A 26,950-nucleotide genomic window follows, 5' to 3' on the forward strand; every position below is an offset into this window, starting at 1 on the left:
TGGACGTGTCTTAGTAATTGGGAGCCACCGGTACACCTGCCGGTGCAGCCTTGGTGATTTTGAAGCCACCGGGGGTTTGTTCTTGGAAAACGCCCGTTGGGTCGAACTCTCTAGCCGCAGCCAAAATCTTGGCAACGTTTTCGTCGCCGTAATTTCCGAGCGGGTTCTATAGCGGCGCGTTAGCAAATGCAGGGACATGTTGTAGATTCGGAGACTTTAATAGGGTCTTACCTGGTAGGAGTCGGCGTAGTTAAGGTACTGCCAGTTCTCGAGGGTGCCTCGGGCGGCGGCAAATGCTTGCATCTTCTCGCCGTAAGCTCGGATCTTCTCCCTCCCGCGAAGTTCGCTGTCATCGGTCGTGACGGCAAGGTCGAAGAGCAGCATAATGGCATCATCCTTGACAAGGTTCAGGCCGAGCACGTTGCCGCCACGCTCCTCGCTGCGCTCGTTGAAAACGGTGGGAATGGCCTGGAACATGCACTGGGTGATGAAATCGGGCTCGAGGCCCTCAATCTTCCACTCTTCAACAAACTGCTCGTGGAGGTCGACAATGTACTTCATAGTTGCACGATCGTTCTTGAAGAGCATGGTGAACCAGATGTCGCGGTAACCGGCGGGCTGTTCAAGCTCATCGGTGAGGTTCTTGTGAGTCCCGAGTCTCATAGTGGAAGACATAGAGGGGATAGCTGTAAACTTATCGAAGCCTGCAGGGGCGACATTACCGGCGGTGTCTTCGTACGCACCAATGATGATGATATCTTTGACAGTGGGAAGATAGCTCCAGAAGATGATGTTAGAGCCTTCAGGGTAGTTCTTGACGTTGCTGGTCCATGCAATGTAGGCATCAATGTGTTGCTGGGTGTAGTTCTTGGAGTACGTCACTGAGCCACCCCAAAGGTTGCCTTGCTTGAAAACCTCCATGTCAAAAGCAGTGACAATACCAAAGTTAGATGATCCACCCTTCAGAGCTTTGAAGAGGCCGGTGTTGTTCTTGTTGTTGACATTGATGATATCACTATCCGATGTTAGTAAAACTGTTCACAGTAATTGGTAATATATCGTATTACTAACCCGTTGGCAAGAACGACTTCATAGTTCTTGACTTGATCACAACCCCAACCACGTTGAGCAGTGAAGAAAGTGTTGCCTCCTCCGGTAAGGAAACCGGCAACACCAACACTGCTTGCTCGACCACCTGCAACGGTAAGACCGTAAGGCTCAAGCACACCGTAAACTGATCCCCACCTCGCTCCAGGTCGAATCCTGGCGGTGGTGTCACCTTCATAGTAAGTCGTAGAGTTCATGAAACCGAGATCGACAGTGACCCCGCCATTGATGTTGTTCGATCCAGCCCATGTGGTGTGGCCACCACTTCGCACGGCAAACTTGGTTGGTGGGTCCTGAAGAATCTTGATGGTTGTGGACACCTCCTGGGTAGAAAGAGGCAGAACAACGCAGATGGGGTTCAGCTGAGCGCTGACGGACCAGTACGAAGTCTTTCGGACGTCGTACTCCGGTTCACCCAGCTGGTAGACGTGGGTCAAGCCGGCAGCCTTCAGAGCTTCGCACTTTTCCATAGTTAGCAAGGTTCGAATCAATATTGGAGTAGGTGATGTATACTTACGGGAGGGAACAAAGGGTAGGTCACATTGTTGATGACCCTTCCAGGCTGTGTGTTGTTTCGGAATTCCGCACCAGCAGCTTCGGCGTTAGTGTACAACCCCAAAGAGGCAACGAGCGTCGGCGCGAAGAACTTCATCCTGTCTCAAGTGTCGAAGAGCCTGGCACGTTGTAGGACGAGGGTATGGTTCCGTTAAGCTGGGTGAGAGTTTATAGTATTCCTCCGTTAAATGAGCCGAGGGGCTCGAGAAGATCGGCTCTCTTCATCCGCTTGAGATTTGCCCATTGTAATGCATTTGGGCCTAGAGAGAGCTGTCTGCGGGCCAAATTGGCAGGTAGAGCGAAGAGCAGAATCTCCGACTGCCGCCCGAACAAGGCCGATCTGCATCGACCGTGTACAAATTTGAGTCGGGGGTAAGGTCCAAGCGACTTATCCGTCGATAGTCAGCGTTGCGGTCAAATTAGGGCCTATTGCACCACACACCGTCTCCGCGCGGGTTGATAGTCGGACCGTTTTACGTCAACAGCTAGCTTCGGTCCTTCCCGCCGGAGTTTAGCTGCTACGCCATGCAGTTCGTGTCAGACCCGTTGCACGCGTCAACTACGACATCGTACCATGAGCCGGCTACGGGCCAATCCCGCAGCTTCAGAGGCGCAGGAAAAGAACGATTTGGAAGGGACGCGATGATCGCACCTAGGAAAATGCTATCAGTGCTCAGGAACGGGAGTTGGTACCAACTGGGAGGATCGTTGGGGAAGTGGACATGAATCGTAGGGGACTAAGGGAAGCTGCTATCCATCTGGTTTGGTCTTCAATGCCTTGCAATACGATAAGGTTTGGCATCAACTGATGTTAGGGTACTGAACTGCATGAGTCGTCAGCCGTGGTCTTGACGGACGGGCGGGTATTTTGAGATATCTACCAGGTAGAAGAAACCCTGAGTATAGCTCCTTATCTGGATCGCACCTTGAGCGACACGGGTTTCTCCGTGACGGGGAAAGTAATTCGAGTCGATCGAAGCACTCATGCTTCGCACTCACTGGTCCCACTGCACCTGTCTCGGGAACCTAGCGCAAATTTCGCTCACAAGCCTCTTGGCAACCTTTTGTATGCCAGATCGTGCCAGACCCCTGCTCCCAGGGGATTCGTAGATAGAAGCCTTATGGTCGTGCAGTTCGTCATACGAGGAACCGTTGGGTCCAGCTCCCGATCGCCATAGCATTCCCTTCGAGCACTCGGTCTTCGTTCAGTTCTTCGGGGCACCATGTCAAACGTCAACGGCACAATCACATTAATCCCCCCACCGGATGACTATGTAGTCAATTTCGAGAACCCTGTGAGGAGGCTCGCCGTAGAGACTTACATCCTGTTCATCGTAGAGAATGCTCTCGCCCTCGCGTTCCTTATACAGCGGCTCTACACAAAGATATATCTTATGAAGCAGTTCCAAGTTGACGATGGTAACAGACCTAATATGTCAGTCTTGAGAGTTTACTGACAAGATCTAGGCATGATCATTCTCGGTTGGATGGCATCAGTAGCTACACAAGCTCTTCTGGTGGCTGGTTTCGCCGCCAAAGCTATTGGTGTGCATGCTTGGGAGATGCCAATTGAACGTTATGGTTACTACTCGCGTGTACGCTGAATTCCGTTCGTCTTCGAGGTGTCTCCGGCCCTTTACTGACTTGGTATAATCTCAGCTTATTTTTGCTGCTCCTCTCGTGTATGCGCCATGCTGTGCTCTGACTAAATGTACGCTGTGCGTCTTTTACAGTCGACTTTCGCCATCCAGGAGATACCAAGCAGCAGTATGGACGACCGGTCTCATATGCAGTGGTGCATACATCGGCATCTTTTTCAGTGTCGTCTTCGCATGCAAGCCCATTGCCGCCAGCTGGGACCCGCTGCTGTTGCCGACGGCGAAATGCACGAACAGAGGCGCCATCTACATCACCACCGCTGTGATCGGTATTGTAACGGATATCATGTTGATCCTCATTCCTATACCGACCATTTGGGGATTGCAAATGCCAACAAAACAGAAGATCGGTCTGACTCTTATCTTCGGTGTTGGTTCCATGTAAGTGTCACCTGCAATGGTTATGGTAACATGTACTGACAAAACCAAGTACCATGGTCACGTCGATTATACGCCTGGTCGTCCTTCTCCCTGCAATCACAGATATGGACCAGACATGGATCATTGGCGTAGGCTCTCTCTGGATGTAAGTGCACTCCCATTGTGCTGGGCTTTGACAGTCCCGAAGAAATTCTGGCTAACCTTTGACACAGCATCGTCGAAGCCAACTTGTTCATCATATGCTGTTGCTTACCCACCTTGCGCCGCTTCTTCAGGCACGTAGCGCCGCGTTTCATTGGCGAAAGTGGCAGCAACTCGGACAACAAGGATTCGTCTGGCCGCAACCGCCCTGGGCTACGCACATGGGGAAGCGCAGGCAATCAAAAACGCCAATATGATACATTGATGAACACTGTTCAAGGCGGCGATGACGAGATTCCTCTCGCTGGCGTCGGGACAAAAGAAGATTTGAAGCCGAGGGAGACTACCGTTCAAGTTAGCGGGCACGGATTCAAGGCCGACAACGACAGTGAAGAAGCCATTCTTTATGAGCGGACCGTCCAGGTTACTTATGAGGGCGGCGTAGTCGCACCGGCTGATGCTTATACCCAACACGTCTGGACAGGTGGACCAGCAAGGGCGATATAACCACCGCGTTGAGGCTCTCTATTTGGATTGCTTGGTTCTGTCACAATGACTTGCGCATGTGTGTACTATTAGTGATTGCGGTAAATTTATGTGTTAATTTGGGGGTACCAGACTGGGGCTGGGAAGTATCGTGTTGATCTCTGCGGCTGGGCCAGGCAGCTGGCTAGTTAGTGGCTTACATAATACTAGTTATGATGTACGTCAATGGATCGTGCTTGCAGACCCCTCTCCACAACCACTGCAAACATGTCTCAACAAACCTCAACCTCTGCTCGCGCCATCATTCACAAACCTCCCCACAAACCAGATGTAGAATCACCGTCTGTGATTCTTTATGGAGGCATGCCAACCGATCCCGAAAAGGATTGGCGAGCGGATCTCTCAGCCTCACTTTCAGACCTCCCTATCGCTATTCTAGACCCCACTTGCGATGCTTGGGATAGCACGTGGATCGAAGACATATCTTTCCAGCCCTTTAAAGACCAAGTCAAGTGGGAGATGGACCATGCAGGCATCGCCGATGTGATAGTCTTTCACTTCGGAGGGAAGACCGATCAGCCTATTACGCTGCTTGAGTTGGGACTCTATGCGCATACGGGGAAAGCAGTGGTATGTTGTCAAGAGGAATTTTCAAAAAAGGGCAACGTGCAAATCGTCTGTGAGAAATATGAAATCGCCATGTGCGACACGGTAGAAGAGTTGAAAAGAGAAGTTGGGGAAAGGCTGGTGGCCAAGCTTCCAAGGAAGTAATTGTCGGGCAAGCTCAAGTTATGTACCACGGTGTAGAGCTCCGAGGTTTCTACTCTAGATTTGGAAGTATGACAATCAGGCCCCCTCCGGGCACAAGGCTGAATGTTTTGGACCCCTCTTTTTCCAATTGTTCCGCTGCCAAGCAACGCCACAATGCCACTCTCGTATGCAGCTTCCTACCTCGACCTTTCTGTAGTGTGCCAAGGATTAAAAACCGGAATTACTATGTACAACACCGTGGGGTGTGATGACCAGTGGGTTACCGACCTTAGCCCCTGTGTCTAGAAGGTTACACTGTGGGCATCTGCGGCTGAGGCCTGGATGTTCCACCATGGGCACGGTATTGAAATGCAGGACCCTTTGAATTCTGTAATTGCGGCTGATTTCTGTCAATCTGAATAGGCAGCAGCATGTTCGTATTTCTCATTGAGTTTTCTGCAGCTAACGTTGATGGTACACAGAAGCACTGACTGACTACTACGTTCTTTCATTTACTTGTCATAGCCTTTATAACCCCTTGCGCATTTGAGTATGTTAGTACCTGCATTCTGCTGATCACAGTGTTAACATTTACAAGCACCTTGAAGATGCCGACGCCAGGAGGTTATCGACTTCTCAGTCTCGATGGAGGAGGCGTACGTGGCCTTGCCTCACTGTACATGTTGAGGAAAATACTCTCTTTCGTGGGAAGTCCCAAACCATGCAATTATTTCGACATGATATGCGGAACCAGTACAGGAGGACTGATTGCCATCATGCTTGGTCGACTGGAAATGTCCATTGATCAATGTATTGAGGCGTACATTGAGATGATGGACGTCATATTCGATCCGAAAGACAGGAGGAAGCTCCCATTCAAAATCCGCAATGGCAAAGTTCAACCCAAGTACAAAACCAAACATATCGAGCAAGCGATCAAACAAGTGATATCGAAAGCTGGGCGTACATCGGATGATCCTTTTAGGGGAACAAAGGATTCAACATGCAGAACGTATGACAAAGACGCTTATACGATTGAACGAATTTTCTGATATGAGAACAGTGTTGTACTCGCTCTTACAGAGGAAAGCCGGGCACCAACTCTGTTCACCGATTATACCAAAGACGGCGAGCACTCGAACTTCTATAACGAAGTCAAGATCTGGGAAGTAGCTCGCGCCACATCAGCAGCAACTTCGTTCTTCCCGCCGATGGAGATTACACGTGCTGGCGAACCGCGCCGTTTCCTCGATGCAGGCCTAGGCTTCAACAATCCCATCCAGGAGCTATACGTCGAGGCAATGTCTCAATTCGACAAGGAGGAGGAGGATTTTGATTCGCAGATCCGCGTGCTGGTATCTATCGGCACAGGCAAGCCAGCACTCCGTGGGTTCGGAGAGAAAGTGGTTGAGGTTGCAAAGAGCATCGCCTCAATCGCTACGGAGACACAGCACACGGCGAACAACTTTCATCTTGCGCATATGAAGTTGGCGGACAGAGGAGGATACTTCCGGTTCAATCCACCTGATCTTTCCGAAGTGGCGATAGACGAGGCAAGCATGAAGGGTACCATTGCTTCGCGAACAGAGACGTACGGAAACGACCCCGAAACTGTGGCAATGGTACAACGCTGGAAGAATGTGGCGGGGACCGAGCAAAGTGCGTTGACTCTCGCTGTCGTAGAGGACTTCACCTAATGGAGCACCTACTCTATAGTTCTATACTGATGTCTAGAATTCATAGTACCTACCAAATCTTCCGTAAAATCCCAGCCCCTTGCAAAATCCGTCCCGACCAAGCTGTTCTACTCTCTACACAATGGGCCTCTGTACATCAGAAAGGATACGTCGGCATACTGGCAGCGTCTCACATTGGATTCATACTACAAGTACGAAGAGATATATGACCGGTGCGAACCAAGAGACCGGAAAGTAACCTGTAAGCATCTCAAATCCCTACGAAGTATTTCTATGTTTACATTTCGCTGCAGTCGACTCTTTCTTTGCGCAATTCGGTCCCAGTCGCACACCTTCTCCCTCGCAAGTATTCGAAGTCTGGATGCGCATGCTCCGCGACACGAACAACGTGCGCAGGTCCATCCATCGCAAACCGTTTATAATGGCAGTTCTATACATGCTTCACCTAGAGACGTCGCTTCCCGACGTCCCAAAGATGACGACGATAGAGCCTAACCGCCGTGAAATGCTCAAGCGCTTCGTTAAGTGGGTCCCGTGTCAGTGTGACAAAAAGTGCGGACGGCAATGGAATTTTGTGAATGAGATTGGTCTATCACGTGGGCAGACTGGTGAGGATGAATGCGACCTTGTGGACTTGTACAATCATAGTGATAGCTGGAAACTAGTATTCAAGGGTGCTAAAGTAAAAAGGTTGGAGGCTACGAGGAAGCTTTGGGAGGCGACGAGTAGGTAGGCGGGAACTTTTTGTTGTGCTTCACCCGCATTCCTCGTACCACCTGCATGCTAGGAAACGACAATACACATATCCTCACTCCATAACCCACACCTCTAGAGCAAGAAACACACAATCCCATCCAGAGATTTCTATCCGTGTACCCGAAGACTTACAGCCAATTTTTTAGTCCGCAGCCACAAGGCTTGCACAGCGGTTAGATACCAGCACCATGTCCCACCCCCAGAGGCCGCCTTCCTGTCCCACCCCGCCCACGAACGAGCGCGCCAATAGAACCTGTCAAGAATATTGGTGGCGCTCGGCTAGGCCGAGGTAACACGGGATTTGTAAATGAATGCAGCAAGGCTGAGACTTTTAACTTTCAGCTCGTCTACAGGGGTAGCCAAGAATAAGGTCACCTGTACTCGCATCTTTGATACCCACCAGTTCGCTTTCCCGAGGTTCGTTGAATACCTACAAACATACTAACAATAACGGCCCGAACTGTCTCACTGTACAGTAGGTTCGCGATGCTGATAGAGATTTTCTTCTTGGTTTCGAGTTTCCTGTGGCTGGCTGCTGCGAAAGATGTTCCCGGTGTAGCAGTACGAGAAATGGGGGCCAAGGCAGAAGCACCAGCAAGTGTTATTACTCCAGCGCCGATCGTGCATGGAGATCTATTCAAAAGAGCAATCGCGACATGCGGGTTCATTCGCGGAAACTCAGGTACACATATATCTAGAGCGTCGGCAATCACCGTCTAACGCATGTAAACAGCGTCCGCCGTGACATGTCCACAGGACTACAACTGCATCACCACAAAGAGCGCATTCGCATGTTGTAACAACGTTGAGTGCAAGGGTAACTGGGGATTCTGTCGACCATACGGAGAAAGTGGCTGCAACGGCTTCGACCTGCCAGAGTCAGTTTGCGCATCCATCTACGGCTCAATCTTGCAGTGGTACGTATTTATCCATCAACAACTTCTCTCGTTCATCCCATGAAACTCACTTGTATATTGTAGCTCAAGCGAGGCACCCAATTGTGTCCAGTATGCGCGCAGCGCGGCACTCGGAGACCCGAATACATATTACTCGTTGACTTGCGGGACAGCGACAGAAGCTATCCTTGTGCTGGCGACGCCGACAAATGGCGCTGCGGCTCCGACTGGAAACTCGAATTCTAATGGAGGTGGTGTGGTGTTGGACTCTGGCTCCAGCATTGTAGTTCCAGGTCTCAATGTGCCAGTTGCTACGAATACGTCACCCAGTGGTGCCACCGGTGGCAGTAGTAGCGGTGGAAGTAGCAGCGGCGGCGGTGGTGGTGGAAGCCCAATCAGTGTCACAGCAATCGCACTGATATCAGTAGCCGGAGCTGGTGTACTCTTCTTTGCCCTACTGATCGGATATTGCTGTTGGTGGCGGCGAAGCCGGAGGAAGAAAAGAGAAGCCCTTTACCCGTCGCAACCACCTCAACTCAAAGGTGAAGGAACCGTAACAACAGGCCCTGGACCTGGATCGGTAGTTTCATGGAACCTTCAGACACCCACTGGAGCAGATCCAAACATAGCGCCGTCGCACAAATCAGTCAGTGAATTCGGAGATTTTGTGCCTCCTGGGAATCAACCTTTCAGGCCCATGGGCACGTTGCATGAAAAACAAAGTCAAAGGAGTTTCGGATGGAGATCTTCATGAACGTGGGTTGAACAGGTCCCTTGGCCTGTTGGCCTTGTGTACTATTGTATATTTTTATGTATCATGATGTTATGTCAGGCGGCGTAATTCGGTATGACATTTTGGATTTGTCATACCTGCCCATATCTTTCCAAGTCCTACACTTAACCAATCTGAATATCACAGGGTGTATGGCTCTTGCTTCCAACTGACTCGCCTCTCGTCCCTCATTCTGTCGAACCTGACTACGCTTTGTAGCAAGACTTGTGCGCCTAGTGCACAGTCTTCCTCTTTGCAAAACTCGCGTGGGTTATGACTTACGCCTTCTCTGCAAGGTACGAAAACCATGCTTGTCGGGCAGCGCTTGCTGGCATAAACACTATCATGGCCAGCCCCAGATGTCATCTCCATGTACTGGTTGGGGCCGAGAATCTTGTTCGCAGACTGCCGGACAGATGCGATGCAATCGGCGTGGAAGTTTGTGGCTGGGCTGTCGAAGTCTTCGGTAATGTCGACTGTAAGTGGAAGAGCGCTTGTGCAACCATAGTTTGAGCCATCGACGTCTTCTCCGGCAGCTATCTTGGCGAAATCGCGGAGGACCAGCTCTTTCATCTTCGCGACTGTTTCGTCCTTGGGTGATCGAATATCCAGACTGAAAATCACTTCGCCCGGTACTGTGTTCGTGGAGCCAGGCTTCAAGTTCAGTATGCCTGTTGATGCTAGCGCGTAATTCGCGGTTGCAAGACGGTGCGAGTGTATAATCATCTTGCTTGCAGTCAATAAGGCGTCCGCTCGTGATTTGAGATCGGTTGTGCCAGTATGAGTGTCTCTTCCTTTCACTTTTACGGTGAGCCATTTATACGCCTGGACTCCGGTGACGACGCCGACCTTCTTGTTGGCCATTTCCAGCAACGGGCCTTGCTCGATATGAAGTTCGAAGTGTGCCGCCATGGGCATAGCCTCGTAACTTGCTGGTGTGCTGCCCAGATAGCCAATACGCTCAAGTTCAGACTTCATCGTTGCAGTTCCGGGATGGACTTCACGAAGATTATGTGCCGTTTCGAGAGGTATAGAACCTGCCCATACTCCACTCGCGACCATGGACATGGGAAACCGGGCGCCTTCTTCATTGGTCCAGTTTACCACACCGACAGGATACTCGGTCTCCGTCCAATTGTCAGCGAGAACTCTAAGCATCTCAACACCTGCTGTAACACCTAGAATGCCATCATATCTTCCACCAGTTGGCTGGGTGTCAAGGTGGCTTCCGACAAATGTTGGCGGCTTATCATTCCTAAGACCTGGCCGAACAGCGAATTGATTTCCCATGGCATCCACAGTGACTTCACATCCTACATGGGTGTTAGCTGGTACTGGAATACTATTGTTGTAGTGGCCAAATTTACCTAGGGCTTTTGTTGTCTCGGCAAACCAGTCACGTGCAGCTTTGTCAGTGTCAGAGAGGGCCAGACGGCTCATTCCTGTCTCTGTTGGCTTCCTGCCCTTATTAACACACCTCATTAGCAAGTATCTTTGAAGTACTCACTCTCCCCATCGCTCCCCTATGCCCCATTGACATGTGTGGTGAATATTATCCATCAACCGCTTTTGATTAACTTTGAGATCCCTGATCATTTCATCATTCATCTCCTTAGTCCTGATCTGCCATTGCGGCGAGTTGGAGAAGCGTCTGAAATGCTCGCAGCCAATCCTTGCCGGTCCAGCTTTCAGCGTAGGGTAGCGTCTGCTTGCAATCCGAAGGCCTGCAGGGAACCTACTGTTCAAGAGAGCCATTGTGAAAGTAGAAAGACAGAGAATGAAGATGAAAGGAAGTCATGGCAGCACAGGTCATGGAAGTCGGCATCTCATGACATGGCCCGGCGTCTAAGTTGGGGAAGGGGCGGGTCGGATAGCCGATAACAGTAGTGCGGGACTAGTCATCCCGCGTTGTGATATGCAGGTTCTCCGACGGTTGACACCAAACTTACTCCAACAGGAGATAGCAGCGATAGTGAGGTAGTGCAGAAGTTGTAGAGCAACAGATCAGCCAATAAAAGAACTTGCAACGTCGAGTGTTACAATTGATCGTGGGATTTTGACGTAGGTCACGGCGGGTACTTGACAGTATGTACATTTTGAACGGCACAGCATTCATGAGAAGATTACTGTGGTATTGGGTATCTATGTATGGCTCAAAAAGTCACCTTAACGCCCGTGCATGCTGCTAATGATCAAACCGCCTCATATCCAGTCCCAAGCTTATCCGGATAACCTCAAGTGGCCCTTGCTTTTCCTTTGCCCTCAACAACGGGTTGGGCATCCTCTTCAGAAACTTCGTCCTCTTCTTCACTGTCACTCATAAATTCATCGTCTTCGTCATCCCAGCCGAACATAGCCCGCTGCTGCACTGGCTTTGATGCAGAAGCAGTCGGCTGGACATCGTCTTCATCTTCCTCTGAGCTTTCCCGCTGTGCCATGAGCATCTTCTCGATAGCCTCTCGTGTCTTGTTCTCCGCTTCCTCTTTGTCCTCTACCCATTTTCCATCTAGACGTGCTGTGCCTCTGCTGTTCATGAGCTCATCCTGCTTTCGCTCGGTGCTTTCGACGATATCCTCCCACTTCTTCCTACGCTCGTCTTTTTCTCGCTGCTCCATCTCCGGCTTGATGGCTAGGTACTCAGCGAGTATCTTGGCTTCGGTGACTGTGCGCAGGCGTCGTCCGTCCAGGTTGCGAGACGAGCCATTTGCATCGCCTTGCTTCTTCTTGCGCGAGGACATGCGACCACCCTGGGCGCGCAAAATCGATCCAAAACCACCTTTGCCACCACATAACGGTACAGTCAGACGCAGGGAGAGAAATGTGTCTGCCGGCGAAGAAAGCAGTGATGAGATGGGTGTTGTGTCATGGCGGACTGATCGACGCGAGTTGGTGGTGAGGATGTAGGATGAGTTTTGTATCCAAGGTGCGCGTTCGTAGAGTGTGTCGTAGATGGAAGTGAGAGGTGCATCCTTCTCTGTAGCGAACGCGATGTTTTGCCCGCGGATGCTATTGACGATTACGGTAATGGGCGACTGTGTGGTGGTGTCCATGATTGCGGTTGTTGGGTACAAGGGCGAGATTGGAACCCAGTAGATTGTGTGTTTTTAAAGATTGCGGTTGCGCGTGAAGTGAATGTGTTGGTGGTTGGTTGGGGGCAAAGCGGCGAAGACTGGAGATGGGGTCTTGGCACCTGCTGGTCATAGCGTTCGCTTAGACTGACTAGCTGCCCACCCATCTATGTCGAAATCGCGTCGACGAACTCTCAACCATCGACCTCACAACTAACGCCAGGCATCCCCGAGACTTCTCGCAAAACGTCAAGATGCTCATCCCCAAGGCCGACCGCAAGAAGATCCACGAGTTAGTCCACCTCCACCAAAGTCATTGGGCGCAATTAGGTTCGGGTTTCGCACGAAACTATACGACTTGATCATTGGCTTCCCTTGACCCCTCTACAAGAAAGAAATAACTAACTTTGTCTTCCCAGGTACCTCTTCCGAGGTTAGTAATTCCCCGCGTACTCGAGCCATGGCTATGGCACAATTATACTTTGTTGCAACTTTTGCAATGGGATAGGCTGACACACGGTCACCAGAGGGCGTACTCGTTGCCAAGAAGGACTTCAACCTTCCCAAGCACGGCGACATTGACACCAAGAACCTTTACGTAGTCGTAAGTGATTGAAAATATCAATTCCAAAATCCAATCCAAACGCTAACACGATACAGAAAGCCTGTATGTCTCGCTCCTCGTGAAATAGCATTTCACAGTCTAATCAAAAATAGGCCAATCCCTGACCTCCCGCGGCTACCTCAAGACCCGCTTCTCATGGCAATACTACTACTACACCCTCACCCCTGAGGGTCTCGACTACCTCCGTGAATGGCTCCACCTCCCCGCCGAGATTGTGCCCCAGACCCACATCAAGCAGCAGCGCTCTGCTCCTCCCCGGGGTATGCTCGGAGGCGGTGATGACCGTGAGCGCCGTGGCGGAGGCCGTGGTGGACGTGGCGGTGACCGTGGCGGCGACCGTGACGGATACCGACGACGTGACGCCGGCGAGAAGGCCGAGGGTGCCGCGCCTGGCGAGTTCAAGCCTGAGTTCCGTGGTGGCTTTGGCCGAGGACGTGGTGCTCCCGCTGCTTAGTAGGCACATGCGTGGCGTGTTCAGAGTAGGCTAGAGACAGGTTCATATTCATGTAGTGCTTTTTTGCACAACAAAATGGGTTCGGATTCGGATATGGCGAAATGACCGGATGATACTACGAATGGATCGCTTGTCTGAGTTGCGATGTCGCAGTCTTAGATGACCACGTTTTCAATGATACCCAGTAAACTTCAGTGACTTGGAGAATATTCTGTTTGAACTCTATATTGTGTGGACACTCATGCGAAATATCCACCTTGCATGAAGTGTCTATCAATGTCCACCTTTCCCTGGCTTGAGTAACCCATCACCACTCTTCATCCACGCTTCGCGTACCTGAGCAATACTCTGACCACCCATTTCCTTTTCCACAAACTTCCTCAAAAACACCAGCCTCTCCTCCATACTTGCACAACCTCTATCTTCATCCCGCACCCTCCTCCCCAACACCGCAATATTTCTTGTACTCGGAATCCTCAAGTGCTCCCTCTCCACCACAAACCCCGTCTTCTCCGTCAAATGGCACGACCAACTACACAAACTGGCATACGCAGAAGGCGCTTTATTCTTCTTCGACTCCACTGTCGTCGGATCATGCAGCACGTGTTTCGCATGCACAGGCGCGCGGAACCTGGTGCCTGCCAGGTCGTGCGAACAACATGGTATAGCGATGAAGGGAGAGGTGTTTAGATGGGCGAGGAGCGGGGTCCAGGGTGTGAGTTCGTCGGCGTGGTTACTTATGATGAATGTGGATGGGGGGAAGATGCCATTGTGGTGGGGTGGGTTGGTGGGTTCTGCTGTTGTTGTCGAGGAAGGAGAGGAAGATGACTGTAAGATCGCGGGTACGAGGAGCATTTCGTGTAGTTTAGCGGTGTGTGCGGGAGGGAAGGTATCCCAAGTTTTCCTCCTTCGGGCATCGAAACCCCAGCCATGCCAACCTTCGTTGTTCAGGATATGCACGAGGAGGCCGTTTCCACAGCCGATATCTACGAAGCCAGGGAACTTGGCTTGGGCGGTTGTTTTGCGGTGGTCTGGATCGGTCGTATTCCCATCCTCTTCTCCTCCCTTTTCTCCTCCTTGATCTTCTCTTGATGAGGATGCAACCTCCCCATACATATCCACCCACACCTCGTGCAAAAACGCCGCAATACCCAAATCCTCAAAAACATGCTTCTCAGCCGGCGTCTGCTCCACCCACCCTTCAATCAACACCCTCGCGTACTTGCCCTTGAGATACGCATACGTGTCTTGAAATCTCTTCTGCCCAATCACCTGATCGTGATGCACGCGTTTGGTGTAGCCGCCCGCCCGGCCGCGCGAGTGCTTGTGTATGACGTCTAGGAGTTTGAGCGCCGTGCGCGCGAGTCTGTTGTCTAGGGGTAGTGTGGGGAAGAGGTCGTAGTGGATTGATAGAACGCCCGTGTTTGGCGGGATGAGCGTGCTGCTTGCTGATGAGGAGGAAGAAGAAGAAGAAGAAGAAGAAGGGAAGAAGGTGTAAAGGATAGCCAGAGCGCGGACTTTGGGGTGGTAGAAAGGCATGCGCTCGTGGTCAGTTACATGTGGGATGTAGATGATCATGTACCTTTCTGCCTTGACTGTCTCTTCCTGTTCCTCACTCTTCACCGCGATATCTGCCTCAGATACAAACAAATGACATGTCTGCATGATCGACTCATCTAGTTTCGGATTCCTAGGCACCAGTTTTCGGACAACTGTATACTCTAGCTCATACCCTTCCACCCCACCTTCAAGCAGCCTCGGCCGGCATTCCGCCCGCAAATGCTTCACAATACCAGCGAGTTCTTCAGACGTCTGCGCTTTGGGATTAAATGTCGCGTCGTTGAAGGACTGGTACGAGAGTTCTGCGCGGGCAAGATGAGAGGCGGTTAGATTTGGATTGGCGAGTAGGTTGCGGGTTACTTCGAGAAAGTACTGAGGTGCGAAGTTTGCGGGGGCCGAGTGGATGAGGAGCCAGAGTTCTGGAGGTAGGCCAGAGGGAATCTTTGGGGCTAGATATGGGTCATAAGGGGTGAATTTTTTGTTGTTGTCGGGTGGTTGTTCATCTGCTGGGTTTGGAGTCGAGGGCGGTTGGGTCATGGCTGCTTCGCTGTTGGGTGTGGATGGTGCATTATCAACCATGTTGCTTGCTGTATCGTCGTGATATATTTCTTGTCCAGATTCATTCATGTTGCGATTCTTTTTTGTAAGTCCATCTCTTATTTTCGGGGTATGAGTCAAGTTTGTTGTGAGCAAACTTGAAGTCCCTTGCGAGTTCCCGCGATATAAGCGCCCTGATTAGGTTAGAGTGGATCCCGATTGAGCATCATTGGCTGTGAGCAAACCAATGGCTCCATAGTAACAAAATCGCACATATCAGTCAGTTTCAACCACTAGTCACGTATATATATCAGAATGCTACTCATCGAGGACCTGCGGTGTCAATGGGCAATACAATCATGTGCATTTTCCAGATTCCAGATCCCTCCTCATGAGTCATTTCTATATCCCACACCCTAACATGAGATCTAGCTCATGAACCTCCATATAACCAAACGCCTCAAATGCCGTCATACCCCATATACCTACCTCACCCCCCCAAAATCCCCGCTCACCGCCCATAATAATGCGCCATCTCCAACCCAGCCCTCTTGAACCCACACTTTACATAAAACCCCTCATTCGCCTCGGAGCAATCCAAAATCGTCTTATAACAGCCCACCTTCTCCGCCACAAAGTCGAGCGCCTGGATAATCCTCAACCCCAACTTCTTGCCCTGCTGGTCCTTGGCCACGGCAATGTCCTCAATGTGGCCGACGAGACCAAGTTGGTGGATGAACTTGCGCTCGACGATGAGGGCGCCGGTGCCGACGATGGCGTTGGAGGAGTCGGTTATGCAGAGGAGGAAGTATTCGTCGTTGCGGGCGGACATCCAGTCGTAGCGTTTGTTCCATTGCTGTTGGGGTGTTAGTGGGGAGTAGTGGGGGAAGAGGGGTGGTTTTGTATACTTCTTCCGTGATGTCGCCGACTGTTGTGAGTACTCTAAGTACATCAAGGAAGCCATTGGCGTAATCCTTCTTCTCAAGTGGTCTGCATCCGTAACCTTCTGGGAGTGCTTTGAGCACTTCAGGGGAGATGAGGTCGGTGCTGAAGAGCGGGCCGTCGGTTGCTGCCATGGTTGGTGATATGGGGATTGGGCGAGGAATTGAGGGTCGTGGAGGGGGCTGGAGATGCCGTTGAGCTGTTGTGGCTTGCTGGCGGATGCGTTGGTTACAGGGTCGTGGGGGGATTTTGTGCGCTATCGATAAGAGGGCGGTGAGCAAAGGAACCGCGGCTTCAAATCGGCGAGAAGAGAGGGAAGTAGACGGAGCGATTGAAGGGCGAAGAGAAGTAAGAAAATTGGCTCAAAGGCGAAGGGAATATATAAGAAAATGGTTATATGTAGGACTTGCAGATAGCTGAAAAGTCCCGACTAAGCCACCTAAGAATCCAGGAACCAGATCTAAATTTAGCATATTCTGCAATAGGCGTCATGATCGTCAGGAGTAGCCTCATGTCCGTTAACAAACTCTCCACTTCTGCCTGCTTGGAGACAGGCATACCGTATTAGTTCTAGCTACTGTACGTAGTGGCCTGCAGTTGCTTAAAAAAGAAATCACCGCTATCTAGACCGTGATACTGCACTAGTCATTACATCTCATCACCTATCCTTCTATCCTGCTTTGCCACCAAAACAATATCCAGTACTCAACCACGCGAAAAATTGACCTGCTTGAACGCCTTCAGAACTTTCTCAGTCTCCAGGTCTCCGTCCAGCTCTAGGCCTACAATGTATGCCAACGCTTCCTTCAACTCCTTGGTTTGTTTCTCTAGCAATACAACCTTCTCCTGCAACTGCTCAAGCTCACCGACTTCCTTCTCCTCCTCAATGCCCTCGTCGTGGCCACTATCGATATCAAGAGCAGAGCTTTGGAGAGGCTCCGGTGTGTGTGCCGGCGTCGGAAGAGCCCCGCCAATGGCATTGACATGTTGCTCTTTCTCTCCATAAGACGGTAGAGGCTTTCGCTTGATGCGCTGCAAGTCCCGTAGCTTACGGGCTCTGGTTTGATCTTCTCGATTTTTACGCGGCTCAGCAAGCGGATGGTCTTCCACAGGGACAGCTTTGAGTGACTGTGGAGGTCTCTTCGGGCTGCGCTGTGATGCAGAGACCGGCGCTGAAAAAGAACGACCACGGGTCTCAAATTTGGCGAGTATACGTTCAATCTCCGGGCTTGCCAAAGGATTGAGCATCTCCTCGTCAAAGGTAATGGATTCATGCCGAGAGCGTCGTTGTGTTCGAGGTTGAGACAGCGGAGTGGAGAAGAGCTGAGTATTACGCGGACTCTCGGTTGGTATGATGATCCTAAGGTGCCTTGCTCCACCAGAAGTCGTCATTTCGCGAGCACAAGTTGGAATGGATGCCTGTCTGCGTACTCCGGGTGGAGAGCTTTCCACAGTTCCCACACGAGCTGCCAGACTTTTGCGCTGCTTGACCTTGAATAGCTTCTTCATCTTCTTGCGCTCTAGTACTGTCGGCTGAGGTTCAGTTGTCGGTCCAGTATGCTTGAGGTAGTAGCTGAGATCGTTCAGGCCCATGTCAGCACTCGCAGTCAGGGCGTCGTGGCTTAGAATTGGTGGCGCCAGTCGTCCTACTTGGGAGCAGCCTACACGCCCGGCCTGTCCCACGTCGAGGCGTTTTGAAGTCCGCTTTTTCGGCAGATTGAGAGCGTCTTCCAGATAATCATGCTCATGGACTGACGACTTCTTTCCATCGGCAGCAATGTCAATATCGTTACCTGTTGCCATGATGGACTTGACAGAAAGTGGAAATGCTGGGTTTGTGAGCCGCTTTGGACTTCGATCTGGTACTGCTGGCGGGGGCTCGTTGAAGACCAATTCTCCGATAGGATATATGGCGATGGGCTCTATAGTTGTCTTCAAAGAGGCGGGCCCAGATGCTGGAGGATATCCATCTAATGGATCTGTCGAACAAACTTGGGGGTGTGACTTTGATGCCAAGACCGGCCCACCCGTCTGGCTATCAAAGTATCTCTGAATCACTCCAAACGTTCCCATTTCTCCAGTTTGGTCAGTCTCGATCTGAGGAAGTAATTCGATAACGGTGTCGTGGCTGGCTTTGCGTCTGTGCTTTGCAACCAGGGGCTCCAATGGCGCATGTCGTGCTGCCTTCGGATTCGCAATCTTGAATGGCGTTTGGCGTCGCTGACGCTTCTGGTCTTGCAGAGGACTGATTGGTGGACTCTCACATCCAACGCTGTCATCTCGACTCATATATCCGGAAGAGATGGTGGACCGTGGTTCGTAATTCAGTACCCTAGCTGTAGGGACAGACAATGAGCGACGAATTTGTCTTTCCACAGACTGGGGGACTTTTGGTGACGACGCCTGGACTTCCATTGAATCCAACTCGACGGGAGCCTTGGGACGAATCATGGTCTGGACGTCTGACATGTAAGAGCCTACTGACGGGCTGTATGCGTGTGGACTCGTGAAGCCCTGATCTTTGCTGGGTGAAGTAGTTCCATGAGATGTCCTAGGACGTGAGTAGTTTCCTTGTGAGGTCGTTACAGAGTCCGGCCTAGAAGTCCGCATCTCGAAGTCGCGAGGAGTGTGGTTGAGGAAGGTACCTTTGCGCCTTTGCTGACATCCAAACTCGTCTATAAAGTGCACCGGTGATGATGGCTCAGAGCCAGTCGGCTGAGTACCTGCAGTGGACGGCGGCGTGGTGTTCTCGTCCTGCGTCGAAGCCGTTGATTTGCGCTTGAGCGACTCCAACGTTGCGCTTGTGTCCCTCAGACGTGCCGCTTCAAACGCGCCAGCATATTCGAGAGCACTCCAACCGGTATGTCCAAACATGGGAAAGGCGTTCAAGAGGCTTTCGGTGGACAAGGAAGAGGTCATATTTGCGACCGGATTGGCAGATAGCCTTAAATCGAAAGCCGGAATCCTAGACCTCTTCCCAATCCGGTATCCCAATTCGAATTGTGAGCACTACCCAGCAGGGGAACGCTGAGCGAGAACGTGGCACAACCAAGAAAAGGGTAGCGCAGTAGAGTAGTGGTGTGGTATCTCACGAAGACTGCTGGAGGCTGACTGTAACCTTGAGCAGGGATGAGATAGGATCTTGGCTTTGATGGTTGGCGGTGGTGGCGCGGGATTGGCTTCAGCGACTGGGAATGTATGGCGAGCGGCAGCCTTCTTGCGCCCAGGTTTCAGCCAGATAAGACAGATTCTCGAGTAGAAGGGAGGAGAAGCACGTCGTACAATCGGTGTGGATCTGAGGGTAGGGGTAGTTGTTTGACCTCGTGATGGTGGGAGGTGACGCCAGGTGTGACACTGCAGGTATTGACAGCGAAGCCGGTAGCCGACGACCAAAGCCGGGCACAAGTCCCGGAGAATTTTTTTCTTTGGCCTCACGGAGAGCGTTGGAAAGAATGAGGTTGTAAAAAGAGGCCGACAGACAGGGATGAGCGGCTGGAAATTGACATCTCACAAGTGTGAACTTAAACTTGGACTGTCAGTGCGTTACCCAGAAGCATGACCCGGAAGATCAGCCCGCAGCAGATGGCCAGGCGTAATTTGACTAGCCGATGACGATAACAAGCGCGTCGAGTATGTAGTACAGGAGCACAAAGCCGATTGGCATTTGAGTGGTACAAAGATAACGAGGTCGATGTGCAGCTTGCCTCTTCCGAGATGCAGCGCCTTGCGAACGTTACGATGCAGCGACCAAATTGCCGATCTCTAATAACGTGCACGGAGGACAGGTGATTGTTGCTTGCAGTGTGGAGATGCAGGAATCGACGAGCGATAAAGGGCGGTGTGCATCGTTGTGGTACTCGAGTGCATAATCCGCTGAAGCAGGGAAAGTCGCGTCCCTCTTGCCAGACACAAGCCACGCCCACGCGCATCACGCACTAGAAGCTCACGATGCAGCAGGAAATCTAATCTTCACGAACGGCTGGAGGGGCGCTAGAAAGGGGTCCAGGGGAAAACAATATTCGCCCTGATTCACGATTAAGCACAGACGTGCATGTCGATCGTTGCCCGCCAGATCTGAGCCACAAAGCGCCTCGGGCTTCATGGCAGATCATATCGGTTAAACTAATAGGCATATGGCCCTGGACTATCGGAGAGGTATATGATACATGAGGGCGCGACTTCAATGCCTGAAGTCCCGCCAAGTTCTACATAGTAGATGCAGCATCACGCTGAGTTATGCATATGTCTGTATTATCACACAGGTCTCAGCTTCGTCGTTCTTGCCTCTTGCAGCATTAGCCGCTTTTCGGCTTCTTGTTCTTGATGAACGGATCCTGTGGTGGGCGAGGCCGCCTGCGAATCTTTGCCTTTGCCTTGGACATGCCTCCGATGACGTCTCCCGTGATAGGAGCAGGCGCCCCAGCCGTCCCATTACTTCCCTCTAAGCCCTCTAAGCCAGGAGTGGACCCTTTCCGCGTCGCATCAGCCTGAGCAGCTGGTGTCGACTGACCACTGCCTCCGTTCGACGTGTTGGGCGCAGACTCGGACGCAGCGTCTTCCATCTCAACATCACTGCTTTCATGCTTGGTGTCCATGCCGTTGCTCTGTTGCTCGAACTTGCGCTTCTCGTGATGTACAAGCGTCATCTCAGTTTTGATCGCTTCCTTCTTAACTTCCATCATGGAGGAGTTGGGCTGGTTACTCGCCGACTGAACTTCTGGCTTGACGTCTGGTATCGGTCGGTTGCCCTGCATATAACCTTCCTTAGGTGCTGGGAAATTGCTCGAATGTTGTTCAAGCATTCTTGAAACCTGTCCATCGGTAAACCGCTTCCTCTCTTGTGCGTTTAGAATCAGCTTTCTCCAGTACTCTCCTGATTGAAGTGACGTCGAGTCACCCAATACCCACAGCGATGACTTGGCTCGCGTAAGACCGACGTTCATACGGCGAACATCGTCAAGGAAGCCAATGCCACCATTAGCTCGTACACAGGAGAAGATTATGATTTCGTTTTCACGACCTTGGAAAGCATCTGTCGTGTTGAAGTCAATATCCTCGACAATGGTCTGTCCATACGTTCTCTTGAAACGCTCTTTTATCTCGTAAAGCTGGCTCTTGTATGGTGTGATGATGCCAATTTTACCCTTGAAGTTGTAATTGGGGAAGTCAGACGTGAGGCGGTGATACAACTGCAATGCGACATTGATCTCGGCAATGTTCATGAGTGATTTGCCCGAAGTTGCTTTTTGTTGCTGTCCTTTCACATCAAAGAAGCGATAGGGTCCCAATAGCGAACTCTGGTGCCATGGTTGCTTACGCACGCTGGCCATATCGCCACCGTCCAAGAGCTTGCCATCGTAGAATGTCTGGCTGGGAAACTGGCTGATTTCCGGGTGCATACGATATTGTACATCAAGTAGATGCACGTCATTTGGGTGGTTTTGCTGCATGCGCATGAACAAGCTCTGTGCGTATCGGAAACGGACCGCTTCCTTCGAGAAGATCGTTGGAGGTAATTGTTTCGGATCTCCAACAAGGATACACTTGGCGCATCCGTATTTGAGAGGAATGAGTGCGCTCATCTCAACACATTGAGCAGCTTCGTCGACAATGACCGTGTCAAATTCGACTTCGATGGTCCGAAACATGTGGTGCCCGGATCCATTGAGTGTTGAACAAACCACGTGTGCGTCGTTCAAGATGGCGGCAATCGCCTTGTCTCGCCGCGAATCTGCTCTACGGCCGGTTGACGCTTGACTGTCTTTGATAGCGTCGATCTGGCCTGAGAGCAGTTTCTTTTTGTGGTACAGAGCACTGATGTCATTATCAAGCCTAGCTGCAGCATCTCCTTTCACTTCACCCTTGTTTCGTAGTTCGTAAGCTTCTCTCAACTGTTTGGATGTTTCCTGGTGCTCATCGAACACCTTCTGCCTCGCTTCTTGCTCATTACTGTTCGAATCTGCACCCAAACGCTTATCAACAAGTTCGTCTAGCGTCAGGTCCTGTAGGTTGGCTTCGACAGCGTCGCTTCGACCCAGACGTACGATGTTGATCTGACGTACTTCACCATCGAGAGTCTTGATGCCTGGCCGGAGGCGCATACACAACTCATCGACTGCTGCGTTACTAGGTGCACAGACTAGTATCTTCTTCGGGGTGGGGTCTGATTGCGATTTACCAGGCACGGCGATGTTAGTGCCACGATTACGAAAGCTGCCACTAAGGATTGCTCCAACGATAGCTGTGATTGTCCTAGTCTTTCCGGTACCAGGAGGACTAAGAGCTCGTTAGTAGGGTTCATGATTAGACACATGTGAAATGACTTACCCTTGAATCAAGGTAAAACCATCGTTGTCAATGGCTGACTTGATGGCTTTTCCTTGCGCCAAGGTCAGGTCGTAGTTCAAGATGAGTGGCTGTATTTGGCTATCCTTATAAGTCAAAAGTGGCGAAGGTTTCGCCTTGATAATCTCGTCGCACAGGTCGTAGTACTGAAGTCCTCTGAGCGCAGCATACTCACGCTCGAGCGATGTAATTGAATCGATCTTGGTTGCGAGCAATGTGTTGTTTTTCTGGAACACCTTCTGAAGCTTGCTTCCTGGAATAAGGCGGTAAGTGATTTGGAAGTGTTCTTTCGTTCTCTTGATATTGTGCACTCTGGCGAGACATGTCGGCACGTCCGCGGAGGGTTTGGATTGCGACAAGAGAATAATATCTCCTTCATAAAAGGGCATCTCCTTGCTCACGCCGTATTTCAACGTACTGCCTACTTCCGAAAACTGATCGACCCTTGCTGATGAGGAAATTGTTATCTCGTATGGTTTTGCCAGAGGTTCGTCGCGCATTTTAATAAAGCTTTGCCATGCCTCCAATAGTAGAAGGCGTTCGAATGTACGTTGGTAATCGTCGGGAGTGTGGAAGGTACTTATAACCATAGAATAATCCCCCTTACTAGTCCTTGGTGGGAAGTGACCGTCGTAGAAATAGTCCCAGTTGAGTATCGTGCCATGTAGGCCACTCAAATCAGGCGCTATACGAGCGAGCATGCTCTTGCCGGATTGCACCCGTCGCCTCTTCTTGGTCGGCATCTGGACATTGATTTGATTGATCATGTTCGTCTTTGGTCCAGTCTTGGCCTTGATGCCCTTGGGCCCGAACATATCTTCGTCAATGTCACCTTGTTCGTCCGACGATTCATCAGAAGAATGCATCAGGCCTTCTCCCTTGGCAGCCTGTTCTTTGCCTAAGATACCCAAGCCTTCGAGACCTGAACCTGCTTCCGCGGTGTGGGAAGAGAGGCCTCTAGCTGCTTTGGCCTTGGCGACTAGTGCGGCTCTTTCTTTCTCAGCTCTCTCTTTCTCTTGTATCCGCTTGCGCTTGAACTCGGCTTGCTGCGCGTTCCTCAAGTCTTCTGCAGCCTTTTGTTGCACAGCCTTTGTTGCTGAAGCCTTCGTCTGCTCTCGTCGCTCTTGGAACTTGGTAGCTCCTGCGGTCATGCTAGCCAACAAGTTGGCTTTGACATGTCCTGGTGTTGGTGTCACGCCGGGGGACATCCATTTGCTTATCGAGGCCTGTTTTGGTTTCACAGGCTCCTCTTCCTTGACGAGCGTGCGGCCAAGATGCTCCTCAAGGGCTTGTTGCAGCTCCGCTTGTTGCATCTTGCTGAGCTTTGCCCGAACGTCTCCTGATAGCACTCTTTCCATGTATGAGAGCGCGCCGGCATCGATGTCAATGGACACGCGACGTAGGCGGACAAGAAGCTTGCTAATCAGAGTGACAGATTTGCTGGACAGGAACTCGTCACGAAGACGAAGCCACTTAGCCAGGCCCTCCATGGAGTTGGCAGGCCGGGCCAACAGCTCTTTCAGCAGCATTGTCTCTGATGTGCTCCCATCTTCTTCGGTGGTAGGTGGTTGTAGGGCTGTTACAAACAAGCTGTATTGGTCAAACAGCATGTCGGCAAATTGCATAGTGTCTCTACAGAAGTCCATCATCATTTTTTTGTCGTAGAAACCCAGGTTACTCCACCCTTCGGTTGTTGCAAAGATCATGGTAAGTGAATCCCAGAGGTTCTCCCAGAGACTCATCGTCGCAGCGGCATCTTCAGAGTCATACTCTTGGTCCCGTAGTATACCGTCCTGAGAGTTGCAGATGATGTCGATGATATCGCTGCAAGTTTTGATCATGTCCGGTACCGGAGCAAAGGCCTTCTTTGATCTAACCTGGCGAATCGAATCTGAAATACCGAGAACCATGTTCCTATAATGGGCACGCAACATGTGTTGCAAAGCACCTCGACGCTCCCGTTCTCCGCTTATGAATTTTAGAAAATCGCGTGCAGAGAGGCGTGTAGACTCTACGGATGAGAACATCAGAGAGATGATGGCGCTAGCTGCAGGTCGTTGTCCAAATAGCGCTCGCATGAGAGAGGGATCATATCCCGACAACCTCTCCACAACATCGGTGATGGATTGAGATAATAGCCCAAAGCGACTATTGAAATGCCGTACTGTGGCAGGCACCTTATCGACACCGGACTTCATCTGTAGCGGTTCAAGGCCGATCAAACTTCTACTGGCGATGAGCAGATGTGTCGCTAATTCCAAGCTTTCAGGACCTATGGCTCGCAGGACTGTCTTCCATATGGGACTAGAAGGTGGTGTCTCTGTGGGCGACGGTTGCTTTGCAGATATCAGAATCCTCTCGACGATCAGAGAGTGCGCCTCTAGCTTGAAGGCATGCTCAATTACTGAGAGTGCTAATTGCATATCTTTGACATTTTTGCTAGTTTTGAAATCCTTCAGGTTCATGACGAGGGACTGTATGAAGGTTGACAGCATATCTAGCATACCGTTGACAACAGGTTGACCGACGAACTTGTCCGTGGTCTTGCCTTCCCCCATTTTACGGAAGGCGTAGTCCAAAACTTTGAGGCCTTCCCTGTAGCAATACGCTCGAGACGTTGCTGAGTAACGGTCAGACTGGAAGCGGCCAAGAAGCGCCTGTGCAAAAGGACGGGTTGCGGGTCCAAGGTTTGCCAGCTTGATAGAGTCAAGAAAAGGCGGTATCCAGCTGAAAGCAGCATGTAGGTTGACCATACTCTGCTCATTCTCGTCGGCTGCGGCGAGAAGTAGCTGGTTGAAAACAGGACTGTTGAACACTTGTTCCACCACTGTTGCAATGGACGGTGTTACGGCATTCATGCCATCCCAGTAGTCGATTGGAGACGTTTCCAGTAGTTGCTTCATGGTTGCAATCAGATCAAGGAAGCCTTCAGAAGGTAGCGAAAGGTGATCGAGCATCAAGCGATAGAAATCTCCATCGAGAGCCCGTAGAGAGTCTGTAATCAGCTCCCTGTCCATCTTTGCGACTATAAGCCGCGAGCCACCCCAGAAAAGAGGCACGAGGTCTTTGTCCAAGCAGTACATCTGTACCTTCATCATAACACTTGTCATATAGTCCCGTACAGCCCAATCCCATTCGGACTTGAGCAAGTTTCGCTTGAAGGTAGACCATGACTCGGTCGCCCACTTGTGACGCCTCTCGACCCTGCTGAAGAGGAAGCGCGTCATTGCCGGGAGGTATGTCTGCACTTTCAACCGCTTTTTTGTCTGGACCATGTCGAAAGGTGTATCAAAGTGTTTCTGGAGGAGTTCTTCATTCCGTATCAGGGCGTCACAGCTCAGTGCCTCGAAGAAACCGTAGGTACATTCATTCGGTAGCAGGCGCACTGATCGCGTTTTGGGATCCGCTTTGCTCAATATCTCGTTGGCCTCGTCCAAGCCCTTCTGTATGCGGCCCAGACATTGCTTGTCCATTGCTTCCATGAATATGCGAACATTCTCCTCGTCGAATGTGTCAAGAAGTCGAGACTGCCATGCTGTGCGGGACTGGTGAAAGACTCTTACGCAGACGTCGCAGCTCTGCATAAGTTGGTTGAGCCGATTGGTCATCCATTCCTTGTGTGGTCCTGCGTCTTCGTCATCGAAAGCCAGTATCTCGGTTGCCTTGAGCGCTGTCCATTTTCGGTCTTCGGCTTCTTGCACCCTTAGCTTACGGTGGGCGAGTTCCGTGGGGTCGGTTTCGGGTGGATATGCGGCCACATCCTCTTCGTAGTACACAGATCCGTCTTCGCCGATGCGAGGGCAGAATAGATGTTGGTCTTCGGGCAAGTCTCGTAGCTCGCTGAGGGGAACGGGGTGGTTAGCCATGTTGGGTGCTGAGGGCGCAGATGGAAGGAACAGTAACAGACCATGCTGCCTTGAAGATTTTTGTGGCATAAAAGAACAAGACAGGTAAAAGAAATGAGCTTTAGTGCGTCTCGGTACTTACTTGAGCTTCTCAACTATTTCCTCCGACATATCTCACACTCACTTTCACTTTCACCTGGGAGGATGCCCCACCCACTTGCCTGGAAGAGATGAGAGCGCAGGGTGAAATTGAACGCCCTGGGTTCTCTATGGAAGTGCAGAAGGCTGCAATTACCTCTAGGGGAAATGATTTCTATCCTGCCAGCACCCGATGCGCCCCTTCCAGACTTGGTGCAAGTATTGGTAGAAGGACCA

At 51.1% G+C, this 26,950-nt stretch overlaps 12 protein-coding genes across 12 annotated transcripts; 5 read left to right on the forward strand and 7 right to left on the reverse strand.

Annotated features, from left to right (window-relative positions):
* Positions 1-10: 10 nt before the first annotated feature.
* PtrM4_111070 (GlcD, FAD-FMN-containing dehydrogenase) lies at positions 11-1,759 on the reverse strand (the record flags this gene model as incomplete). Its single annotated transcript, XM_001935664.2, has 4 exons — positions 11-166; positions 232-1,015; positions 1,072-1,568; positions 1,625-1,759. 4 exons carry the CDS (start codon positions 1,757-1,759, stop codon positions 11-13), a joined length of 1,572 nt encoding a protein of 523 aa, XP_001935699.1.
* Positions 1,760-2,885: 1,126 nt separating this feature from the next.
* On the forward strand, positions 2,886-4,349 carry PtrM4_111080 (uncharacterized protein; the record flags this gene model as incomplete). The annotated part of the gene is made up of 5 exons (XM_066107912.1): positions 2,886-3,081; positions 3,130-3,257; positions 3,322-3,701; positions 3,751-3,846; positions 3,914-4,349. The coding sequence occupies 5 exons, from the start codon at positions 2,886-2,888 to the stop codon at positions 4,347-4,349; spliced, it is 1,236 nt and encodes a 411-aa protein (XP_065962361.1).
* A 246-nt stretch (positions 4,350-4,595) lies between these two features.
* Positions 4,596-5,099, forward strand: PtrM4_111090 (uncharacterized protein; the record flags this gene model as incomplete). Its single annotated transcript, XM_001935662.2, has 1 exon — positions 4,596-5,099. The coding sequence occupies one exon, from the start codon at positions 4,596-4,598 to the stop codon at positions 5,097-5,099; it is 504 nt and encodes a 167-aa protein (XP_001935697.2).
* A 755-nt stretch (positions 5,100-5,854) lies between these two features.
* On the forward strand, positions 5,855-6,775 carry PtrM4_111100 (uncharacterized protein; the record flags this gene model as incomplete). Its single annotated transcript, XM_001935661.2, has 2 exons — positions 5,855-6,090; positions 6,142-6,775. The coding sequence occupies 2 exons, from the start codon at positions 5,855-5,857 to the stop codon at positions 6,773-6,775; spliced, it is 870 nt and encodes a 289-aa protein (XP_001935696.2).
* A 1,242-nt stretch (positions 6,776-8,017) lies between these two features.
* Positions 8,018-9,181, forward strand: PtrM4_111110 (uncharacterized protein; the record flags this gene model as incomplete). The annotated part of the gene is made up of 3 exons (XM_066107913.1): positions 8,018-8,213; positions 8,265-8,448; positions 8,512-9,181. 3 exons carry the CDS (start codon positions 8,018-8,020, stop codon positions 9,179-9,181), a joined length of 1,050 nt encoding a protein of 349 aa, XP_065962362.1.
* Positions 9,182-9,340: 159 nt separating this feature from the next.
* Positions 9,341-10,954, reverse strand: PtrM4_111120 (ArgE, Acetylornithine deacetylase-Succinyl-diaminopimelate desuccinylase and related deacylase; the record flags this gene model as incomplete). The annotated part of the gene is made up of 3 exons (XM_001935660.2): positions 9,341-10,512; positions 10,567-10,658; positions 10,707-10,954. 3 exons carry the CDS (start codon positions 10,952-10,954, stop codon positions 9,341-9,343), a joined length of 1,512 nt encoding a protein of 503 aa, XP_001935695.2.
* Positions 10,955-11,433: 479 nt separating this feature from the next.
* PtrM4_111130 (Telomere-Sde2 multi-domain protein) lies at positions 11,434-12,249 on the reverse strand (the record flags this gene model as incomplete). Its single annotated transcript, XM_001935659.2, has 1 exon — positions 11,434-12,249. The coding sequence occupies one exon, from the start codon at positions 12,247-12,249 to the stop codon at positions 11,434-11,436; it is 816 nt and encodes a 271-aa protein (XP_001935694.1).
* A 272-nt stretch (positions 12,250-12,521) lies between these two features.
* Positions 12,522-13,534, forward strand: PtrM4_111140 (40S ribosomal protein eS10; the record flags this gene model as incomplete). Its single annotated transcript, XM_001935658.2, has 6 exons — positions 12,522-12,559; positions 12,687-12,700; positions 12,795-12,871; positions 12,928-12,934; positions 12,985-13,152; positions 13,500-13,534. 6 exons carry the CDS (start codon positions 12,522-12,524, stop codon positions 13,532-13,534), a joined length of 339 nt encoding a protein of 112 aa, XP_001935693.2.
* An 85-nt stretch (positions 13,535-13,619) lies between these two features.
* PtrM4_111150 (AdoMet-MTase domain containing protein) lies at positions 13,620-15,533 on the reverse strand (the record flags this gene model as incomplete). Its single annotated transcript, XM_066107914.1, has 2 exons — positions 13,620-14,787; positions 14,929-15,533. The coding sequence occupies 2 exons, from the start codon at positions 15,531-15,533 to the stop codon at positions 13,620-13,622; spliced, it is 1,773 nt and encodes a 590-aa protein (XP_065962363.1).
* Positions 15,534-15,954: 421 nt separating this feature from the next.
* On the reverse strand, positions 15,955-16,519 carry PtrM4_111160 (uncharacterized protein; the record flags this gene model as incomplete). Its single annotated transcript, XM_001935656.2, has 2 exons — positions 15,955-16,299; positions 16,352-16,519. The coding sequence occupies 2 exons, from the start codon at positions 16,517-16,519 to the stop codon at positions 15,955-15,957; spliced, it is 513 nt and encodes a 170-aa protein (XP_001935691.1).
* A 571-nt stretch (positions 16,520-17,090) lies between these two features.
* On the reverse strand, positions 17,091-19,304 carry PtrM4_111170 (uncharacterized protein; the record flags this gene model as incomplete). The annotated part of the gene is made up of 1 exon (XM_001935655.1): positions 17,091-19,304. The coding sequence occupies one exon, from the start codon at positions 19,302-19,304 to the stop codon at positions 17,091-17,093; it is 2,214 nt and encodes a 737-aa protein (XP_001935690.1).
* A 1,376-nt stretch (positions 19,305-20,680) lies between these two features.
* PtrM4_111180 (SEN1-N multi-domain protein) lies at positions 20,681-26,746 on the reverse strand (the record flags this gene model as incomplete). The annotated part of the gene is made up of 3 exons (XM_001935654.2): positions 20,681-22,661; positions 22,713-26,570; positions 26,718-26,746. The coding sequence occupies 3 exons, from the start codon at positions 26,744-26,746 to the stop codon at positions 20,681-20,683; spliced, it is 5,868 nt and encodes a 1,955-aa protein (XP_001935689.2).
* Positions 26,747-26,950: the final 204 nt, after the last annotated feature.

Source organism: Pyrenophora tritici-repentis, chromosome 5 (genome assembly GCF_003171515.1).
Source record: "Pyrenophora tritici-repentis strain M4 chromosome 5, whole genome shotgun sequence".
NCBI lineage: Eukaryota > Fungi > Ascomycota > Dothideomycetes > Pleosporales > Pleosporaceae > Pyrenophora > Pyrenophora tritici-repentis.